The sequence below is a fragment of the Parasteatoda tepidariorum genome, chromosome 10 (genome assembly GCF_043381705.1).
Source record: "Parasteatoda tepidariorum isolate YZ-2023 chromosome 10, CAS_Ptep_4.0, whole genome shotgun sequence".
Classification (NCBI taxonomy): domain Eukaryota; kingdom Metazoa; phylum Arthropoda; class Arachnida; order Araneae; family Theridiidae; genus Parasteatoda; species Parasteatoda tepidariorum.
This window is the reverse complement of record NC_092213.1, coordinates 35,700,746-35,710,875: the sequence shown is the minus strand read 5'-3', so window position 1 is coordinate 35,710,875 and position 10,130 is coordinate 35,700,746. Positions and strand designations below refer to the sequence as shown.

The 10,130-nt window shown below is 28.2% G+C and overlaps 1 protein-coding gene across 1 annotated transcript in view; it reads left to right on the top strand.

Moving 5' to 3' along the window:
* Positions 1 to 7,323, top strand: part of LOC107456123 (cytochrome P450 4V2-like) — a 30,975-nt gene extending 23,652 nt beyond the window's left edge. Inside the window, exons 7-12 of the mRNA XM_016073905.3 lie at positions 664 to 790; positions 3,484 to 3,678; positions 4,470 to 4,643; positions 4,733 to 4,799; positions 5,889 to 6,068; positions 7,023 to 7,323. Of these exons, the coding sequence (XP_015929391.1) occupies positions 664 to 790; positions 3,484 to 3,678; positions 4,470 to 4,643; positions 4,733 to 4,799; positions 5,889 to 6,068; positions 7,023 to 7,189 (910 nt within the window). The 3' untranslated portion in view covers positions 7,190 to 7,323. The remainder of the gene's footprint in view (positions 1 to 663; positions 791 to 3,483; positions 3,679 to 4,469; positions 4,644 to 4,732; positions 4,800 to 5,888; positions 6,069 to 7,022) is intronic.
* The last annotated feature ends 2,807 nt before the right edge of the window (positions 7,324 to 10,130 follow it).

Genomic DNA, 10,130 nt, shown 5'->3' with positions numbered 1-10,130 from the left:
TATATATATTGTTAAAGACAGTGCAAAATTATTCTAATAATGGCATTAGATTAAGTTCTAAAAATTTTATAGCATAGTTTTCTCCTGTGGCAAATATATCTGTAAAAAATCTCCTATTAATCGGTGGGGTATTTATAAAGTTGCTCAACAGTGTACGTTTGCGTACATCTTGCGTACGTTGAACAAATTAATTTTAACCTCACATATCGACTTAAAGAACGTTAGGGATATGCCAAAAATGAAGATAATAAACGTGAAAGTTAATAAAAGTGATTTCTCTTCCCTGCAGAGTTGGAATTCTAATCATAGTTTTGAGTTTTATTCTGCTAAAATTTGTAGAGCATGACTTCTGGGAATCATTCCATCTTTAGAAGAAAAAAAGTTGTTTTGTAATTATCAAACAACATTCCAATTCTATTTGATTCAAATTGAAAACAGAAATTCATGTATAGTGTATTTAAATGTATAAAAATTCATGTATCGTAAGTTTATGTATAGTATGATTTAAGTAAATTTATGCATAGTAAGTTATGTATAGTAAATTTATGTATAGTAAGTTACTACTAAAAGGTTGACAGCAATATTTTTATTATGAAAAATTCTGCATTGTTCAAAGAAATACTTTTAAAGAATGTTCATTTTTTATTCTTTTTCCCCCTCTAGAGCGTCTGCTATAATTGTAAGCCGCGTCTTGAGTCCTTGGCTTCATCCGCATTTTTTATTTAGAATATCTCCATCTGGTAGACAATTTTACAAAAAGGTAGACCTTGTTCATTCCATCACAAGAAAAGTAAGTGGCTCAACACCAACATTTTCTCAAAATACTTAGGAGTACTTATTCCATACGTTTTCCCTCCCCCCCCCTCTCTTTTCGAATAAGAAGAACTACGTTTGCACATTTTTGAGAAGCCAACCAGCTTCGTTCTGTCGACAACGATATTCTTCAGTCTTCATAGTATGATTAATGATTTAGCAAATTTGATTTAAAGTGAATTTTCCCACCACGACGCATAAACATCTCATACGTACAGTGCGCAAAATAAAAAACGGACTACACTGAATAACTTTTGATCTAAAGATCGGATCTTCACGATCTAGGACTCAATCTTAATGGCTCGTAATTAATTAGTGCAGACAATAATTTGAAGTTATGAAATCAGACACAAATCATACTTTCTCTGAATAAACATACCTTTTGTTCAACAGGCTCAGATTTTTGACCCCCAAAATATAGGGGGTCGTTCGCAATTTGGGAAATATGGTCCTATAGTCTGGTTAGGAGAACGATTCAAAGTTTGAACTCCCTAATGATTTATTTTTTGCGTATTTCGCCATATCTCGAGAACTCTTAAGACAAATTGAAAAATCTTAGCACAACAATTATAAATTACGTTTATCCGAAGATAATTCCGTGCAAATTTTAACTTTTAGTAAATATTTATTATTTCATTTAATAACAGTCGTGAAACTTTTGAATTATTTGGTACATATATTTGTGAATAATTTTTAAGTATCTAATTTTGCATAACAAAATAAAAGATTTGAGCGAAATCGGTTGAATATTTCCCAAGAAATCAAATTTTAAATGTGCAATTTTTTTAGATTTCTCAGGAGCTATTCAAGCAATTTCACTCAAATTTTGTATTTTGCCTTGTAAAATTAGTCACTTTAAATTGATATAAAAAACTGCATACTTTACTATTTAAAAATGTTTCGACTTTTGCTAATAGTAAACAATTACTAAAATTTATTTTTTGCATGGATTTATTTTTGGATGAATGAAGTTTTCAATTGTGTGTAAGGATTTTTCAAATTAAAAAGTCCTCGAGACATGGTGAAAAAAGCAAAAAATTTGGGGGTCCAAACTTTGGATCGCTTTCCTGACCAAACATGGAGACCATATTTAACCAATTGCCGCTACCCCCTATATTAAAAGAAAGTATGATTATTCAGTGAAGGTCTAAAAAGAAGGTATGTTTATTTAGTGAAGATTCGTTTTTTGTGTCTGATTTCGTAACTTAAAATATCGTCTGCACTAATTAATAAGCATATTTGATGTGACCCCCTCAAACCATTAAGATGGAGTCCTAGAAAGATTCGATCATTAGATCAAAAGCTATTCAGGGTTGTCCGTTTTTTATTTTGCGCATTGCACCCTGGCAAGAAAAGTGACACATGTCGAAAAACAGCAATTTTGAGGTTATGTCAATAAAAAATATGCATGAAGTGTCCCATCATGCTCAAAAAGTATCACATCTCTAATTCGCAATTATTCCAGCTGAGAGCTGTTGTGTTTGTTTTGAGTCTAATTCAGAATATCGTATTCTTTCAGTTGATTTTTCTCAAATGCTGCATTTTCGACTTATGACACTTTTCTTGCCGGGGTGCGATATAACACTTTTTTGTTCAAACTATCTCGAAAAATAATTCTGCGAACGTTAGTTTTTAATTCTTTGCCAATGAATATATATTATCTTTCACCGAAAGTGAAGCAGTTAAAAATTCCTGAATCAGAACAGCGTATTTGTATACTTTTAACTTTTTGAGGTAGATTTGTTTCTCTAAATAGCAAAATGCATTTTTTATTATTCTGTTCTAGTTTAATAAATGCAATTTCAAATTATTTTGATCATCACCATAAAATTTATGCATAAAAGGAATAATAATCATTTCATGTTTTTTAAGAGCCCTTATCTTGAAAATCAGAAAGAAAAAACATGACATTTAAAAAATTGTGTTTTATTTTTCTTCGATTTTATGTTGAAATAGAAAATGAAAAAAAAATTACTGTATAATAAGAGAAAAAAATTACTGTATAATACTAAAAAACATGTATTTTGATATTGGATTCCTTGTTTAATAAATGTGATTTTAAAGGATTTAGATCACCACAATATGTAAACATAATTTACATTTACATGTTAAAAGCCGTTATTTGTTGCATCCCCAGAATTTGTGCAAGTGGTCACTTAAAAAGATTTTCATCTGAGACTATAGACACTCTTAGAACGGATTTAACCGTCATTTGTTCATCACCAAAATTCAGACGGATATAACCTTTATTTGAGATAACGTGTTAAATACTTCTTTTATAAATTTGCCGCTTAACTGGTATTGTATAGGTACATGACTACATAACCTATTTTTTTTTTATTTTTGCACTTTCTATTTTCTAGTCGAAATCCTTTTTCGAAAGTGGAAATTGCGATTTTTTTTTTACCGTTTGCGGGATGATTTTATTCATAATCCGAAATTGCAGGGCTGACTAACGAAATATTAAAAGGAAAAATATATAGTAGTTTTAACTTATACTAATATGGAAAAAGTAAAAAAAAAACGTAATTGATAATATATTATATAATATTAAAAAATAGTCAATATTAAAATTATATAAGTACTCAGTGATAACTTTTATTAGCTTCATGCTATTAGTGAACATTTTTAAACCTTTAGCCTTTTTTATTATTATGTTACGTAAATTAGGTTATAAAACAGAAGAAGTCAGAAATGATAGAAAACAATAAACAAATTCAAAAAGTGGGTCAGATTGCCAATGACGTCACCTTAAATACAAAACATCGCAGAGCTTTTCTGGAATTGCTGCTAGAGCATCACTTTAAAGATCCATCGTTTACGGAAGACGACATTAGAGAAGAAGTGGATACTTTTATGATAGCTGTAAGTTTTTTTCAATCGTATTGTAAATGAGTATAAATGTATAATACAAGCTTATTTTATTTTAAAGAATTCTTTTTTGAAATTATATATTATTTCATGGATGACACTCCACATTGAAACTTTATTGACCACCAGTACTTCTCAAAAGTTTAAATTATACTAACAATGTTTAACAGAACAGGCTTTGTCTATCCTTTTTAGGCTTTTGTGTCAGAAATCAATAACTCTAAATGTATTTTTTTCCTAATTAAGATAGGGTATACTTTATGCCACGTAATAAATAAAGAAAACCAACGTGAAAAAGATGCAAATAAGAGCACAAAATTAGATATACGCTGTTAGAATTTTCATTCTAAAATTACGGTAAAATATCCTGCAGCAGTCTATCCATTCAATTAACCGTAAAGTTTACGGTTGGGAAAATTTTTTACCTTTACGGGCTTGAAACCTTTTCCAACTTGCATGTTTTCAAAACGGTAGAAAAGAAATTTAACTAGACATGTTAGCTGAACTTCCGGTAATGGACAATGAAGTTAGGTTGTAGTTTTTCAAATGAACCGTGAAATGTGGTTTATCTGGTTGTTTAACCCATCATAAGATATGAGAAATATTAAACTTTTTCGTGTTAAGCAGCTTTATAATGTTGCCATCTATACGCGAATGAAAGTATCGTATTCTAATACTGCAGGGTCACAAATTGAGAGGTACAAGACAGTGTTATATTTCTTTACGTAATACTTTTATATTATATTTTTTAATAGCAGTAAGTTGTTTTCAAAATTTATTTTTAGGGTTATGATTCAACGGCTATTGCAATTTCTTGGGCATTATATTTAGTTGGATTATATAAACACGTACAGGATAAAATACAAGAAGAATTAGATGAAATATTTAAGGGTGATGATGAAAGAGAAATTGAACGTAATGACTTATTGCGTATGAAGTACTTGGAGTGTGTCATCAAGGTATAATTTTTATTTAGAAAATTTTCAATATCGAAATACTGTCATTGTTTATTGCAATGGATTTATTGCTTCATGTTTAATTGCAATAGGAGACTCTTAGATTATATCCTTCAGCGCCTTTTATAGCTAGAGAAGTTAAAGAAAACTTCAAAGTGTGTAAGTAAAAATATATTTTAATACTAAGTGTTAACTACTGTTCTAAAAAAGATTTTCCTTCATGAAACAGAATAACAAATAGTGAGTAATTTTCATATAAGCTACAAAAACATACTACAGTGGATTCCATATTCTTTCCATTCCATTTAATGAAACTGAAAAATGTTCGTCAAATTCGGTCTCTAACTAAATCCAAGGGTATAACGAAAAATAAATAAAGAAATAAAAACTTAACTTTATGAAACAAAAATTTATTAAAATAGCTTAAATTTAATATGAAAAGTTTCCAGATAATCTATATTAAGATGTGTAAACGTTGATTCTTTAGCTTTACAAAATTTTCTTGTATATGCATTTCCACAAAACAAACAAATAAACATTTACTACTTTTATGTGTAAATGTTTATGTATGATCTTTATCTATGTAAATCTTTATGTATGAGCTGATGGCACTCATACATAAAGATTGGAAACCTAATATTTGAACCAGGATGTTCTTTCGGATTCCTTGCTCTTAAACCAAACACTCAATCAATTACTCTCAAAATAAAAAATCCTCATGGAATTTGCAGAAAATCTTTGACAGTGGAAGTTTTTTTTTTACTTTGTATGTGAAATTTAATTTTTAAACAGACTCTTCTTGGCTGTATATCTTTTACTTACAGACATCGGAATTTATCCATTTCTGTAAGTGTTTTAAGAAAGACACGGATTCTATAATCCCAAAGTAACCCTCAGTAACCCTTCATTTTTAGTACAGTTTATTTACAATTTTTTATTTGATCCTTGAAGAAAATTCAATTAATCTTGAAATTTTATCTTAACAATTTTTTGTTTATTTACCCCGAAAAAGAGACCGATTTTTCTTTCGTACAAGATATCAACTTTGTTTGTTGTTGTTTATCATCTTCCATTTTTTGTATTAGTAAACTTAATATTTTAACATCTATATAAGTAAAGAACTTCACCCAATCAGACATTGAATTTACTTTTTAAACTCTGCGGAAACAAAACTTTTACATTCTGCAATTATTATTTATTTTATGCTGTAATTATTTATCTACTGAAAACACATTTTTAAATTTCTAGTGAACTACGAAGTGAAGAAGGGGACCGATTGCTTTATCTTTCCATATAGGTTACATAGAGATCCAGAATCATTTCCAGATCCAGAAAAGTTTGACCCAGAAAGATTTTTTCCAGAAAATTTAACTGGAAGACATCCATATGCCTATGTGCCTTTCTCAGCCGGGCCGAGGAACTGTTTAGGTAGTGATAAATATACGCATGCATAATAAAACATAAAAAAACAGTACAATATTCAATTTTTTTAAATTTATATTCTCCATATGTGCATAAATTTCAATGGAAGAGTCAAATATAGCAAATGACGTGTGATGTTAAAATATATATCTAAGAGTAATTTTGGAGCTGGACTTAGTTTAATCTCAATTATGTCATACAAAGTTGTTTTTTATTGTATAGATACCGATCACAAAACAGCTTTAACTTTTAAAGTAGACTATCCCTTAAAGTAGATAAACACAATTTCCTCATTAGAATACAGTTTGATTAGCTTGCCTAGAGTACGTAATATCATTTACGTTTGGCGTACTGTGATTATTTCGTCACAACTCATTTAATGTTATTCTTATTTCAAATGCTGCAACATAATTATGTTCATTTTGATCAAGGTTTAGGCTTGATGTAGCGAAACGTTGTTCTTGCAGTAAAAATTGACACCGACCAATTAATTCTTGCAGTGGATTGTATTGTGAATGTTTTTAAGTTTCAAATTGCATGCAAAATTTAGAGCATATTTTGTGTTAAAATCACAAGCAAAAAATAATAACATCTATAAATTATTTTATAAATAATTTACAAACAACAGTAAAAACTTTTCTATCCCGCAAAGTATTCTAAATGAACAATATATTTTTTTCTATGATATTATTATGAATCGATGTATGCTAAATGTCTTCTACTTCTATAAAATTCCTTTCGAAAAAATTGAAGAGGAAACTATTTTTTGCTTTTATCAGGCGTAAAATGCCATAAAATATAATGCTTGTTATCTAATCATTACATTAGATACATAATTTTGCACTGACAGAAAATAGTTTTCTTTTTAGCTTACTCGAAATAAAGTAAGCATAATTAAAGTGCTTTCGACGTATAGTGTTTAATTTGATCTCTAATAGCATTTCTTTCCAATGTTTGTAGGACAAAAATATGCTATACTGGAACAAAAATCTGTGCTTGCACATATATTCCGGATTTTTGAAGTGACATCCAGGGATCCCAGAGACAAAGTTAATGTTACTGCTAGCTTCCTCTCTCGAAACCTTGAACCAATCATGCTACGATTTACACCTCGAAATCGAAGATGATTTTCTGTAAAGATTAAAATAATTATAGCTAAACAGTATTTTTATACAGCCACAACTTATCATCATGTAGAATAAAAGGATGTAAGATTGTATTGATGTATTTATTAAATAAATGAATAAATAACATTTAGAAGCCTTTAAAACGTGTATTCAAATTTTACAATATTATAATTAAAAAAAAAAACTAAGAACGAAATTAGTTAAATCATAACTCGTTTGGGTTTTTTTATCAATAAGTTATCTCTTGCAATTATTTAAAGGTTCAATATTTTTTAGAGACAAATTATCCATAATGGCTCTAAGATTGACTCAGTTTTCTTCTTAAAAATATTATCGTAGTTTTTCTTTTCATCACACAGAGGCTTCCAATTTCATATTACGTCGATTGAGGTAGACGGAGGAAAACATAAGCAAATTTGTTAGGTTGCAACAGGAGTTATTAAAAAAAACTATAATATTATCAAGTATTTAAAAATAGCGAAAATGATTAACAATTTTGCTTCAAAAAGGGAATTGTTGTGTAACATGATAAAAAGTTAATACAAATATTTTTTCAAATATAATATAATGTTAAAGGTTGGCCATTGTTTTTTTAAACCAAAACTAACAGAACACATGATGAAGCAAAAAACTGTAATAATAAAAATATAACGAATTTGGAAAAAAGTCTTTTTAAATGCATGCTCCACAGCAAAAACAGTTCTGCGTTTAGAGTTTGTAGCATTTCTGTTGTGTGGGGATGTGTATTCCCACTATAGCCATCAGACAAATTGTTCGTGCAGTGAACAAAATATAAATAAAAAGTATTGTATACGCACTTCTACAGATTTCAAAAAGATCATGCCTGTTATCACACAAGTCATATCTATTATCACATATGGTAACCATGACCAGCAACAGACATGACATTTCAAAGAAAAAAAAAATTCTTTTGGCAAAATAACTCTATCTAATATTTAGAAAATTTTTATTTCTAAAAGATTTAGAAAAAAATTTCACTAAACTAAATTATTATCTTATTGAAAAAAAAATAAATTTATTTTATTCAACTAATTATGATAACAGACATAACATAGCAAAGAAACACTTTTTACACGTACGCTTCTATTTCTTTTAAATAAAAAGAACATTCAAAATGGTTATTGTTATCAACATATCTGCTATCAACATAACTTATCAACACATTCTTCTCTGATATGCAATTGTTATCATTAAGGAATTCCGAATGTGTAGTTATAAAAATGTAAATATTTGTAAGGAAACAGACATGACATGACATTAATTTCTGGACAGTTGTATTTTATTAATTAAAATTAATAATTTATTTTTAATTTATTATTATTTTATCATTGTGTAATTTTAAAAATTTTACACAATTATAAAATACGACAGAGTGAAAAATTAGTTATTGGAAGCTCCTTAGAATTTCTGAAAAATACTTTTATGGCGGAGAGAAAAAGGCACCCAATTATGAAAATGACCCATAGGCAGTTCTCCGGTTTTGGTGCTTTCGCACTAAATCATGTGACAAAACATATCAATTTTTTAACGTTATATCGGTTAAGAATATAGAATAAAAAATTCAATTTTGCAAAAAAAAAATTTTAAGTTTTAAATTATTTTATAAAATTTGGAGAAGTCAATTTTTCAACTTAACATACATTTAAAGTAAAAAGTTATCTAAATTTAACACAAAAGCATTACATCAAATGGTGTCCGAAGTCATTACAGCCATTTTTTCTTGCGTTTTATGGCATTGCTTCTTCTTATTTTGCTCTACTCAGCATAAATCTCGAGTTATTTCTTTATCTATTCATTCAGCATCTCCCATACCTGCAGCTCCTTTCATTACAGAATAAGTTCATTAGCTGAAAAGTGTTTTCCTTTTTCACCAATTTTCATTTACCCAATTTTAGCTTTTATTTCGACTTTGAAAATGTAATTTATTAATAATTTTTTTATTATTATTTAAAAAAAAATTGTGTTTTACGTAAACACTGCTTATACCCTTTACCCCTCTTAGCTATCAAAAATAAGTAAATAAAAAATCTCTTTCCCATTACGAAAATGCTTTATAGTGGGGACAATACTTCATGACAAATTCTTTTTAAATTACTTACGTAATTTAAAGTATAGAAAAGGTGAGTTTGGATAAACCTAGAATTTTGAATCTGAATTAATAAATCATTAAAAAAAATCAATACGTTAACGAATTATTGCAGGATAATTTTCCCACTGCTTAATTTTAATTACTCATTCCATAATTTGTTTGCATTTTAATACTTTGAAAAAAAATTTGCACTTATTGAAACTCCCTTGTTTATTCTAGGTTTACCAGTAATCGCTTTTATCAAAACTTTAAAATACCAACTAAGGAGAAATAGAATATGTTGTGAAATATTTCATCCACGATCAATCATCCTTTTAAGTTCTAACGTATTATTTGAATGGTCGCTAATGGAAAAAATAATTATAATTAAAATTTCTTAAGAAATTTTTGAGGAAATGATTATGCCTTTTTTTTTTATCTATACGTGGCATTATCCATTGTGATTGGATATACCAGACACTTACAGGATATTCCATATAAGTGCGTACTTATGCAGATGAACAATGTATGAAATACGTGACTGAAGCCTCAGGAAAAATTTACTGAGCTATTATGCGGGCGGGAGATATTTAAATAAAAAGACTTCAATAATACATCAGATTTCAAATTAAATAGTAAAACTTAAGAATGAGTAAAAACAGAGATGGATAATTTTTGAACATTATTTCTTTAAACTTAAAATTAAGTTTCTTTTGATAAAAAAAATGTTTTGTAATAGTTCTAGTAGATAAAACTATTTTATTTTCGAACATTTAAACTGGTATTCAATAAAGAAAAAAAAACAGATAAGGTGTTTTTTAACTGTAATCTTTATTTGTTTGTAACTTTTCT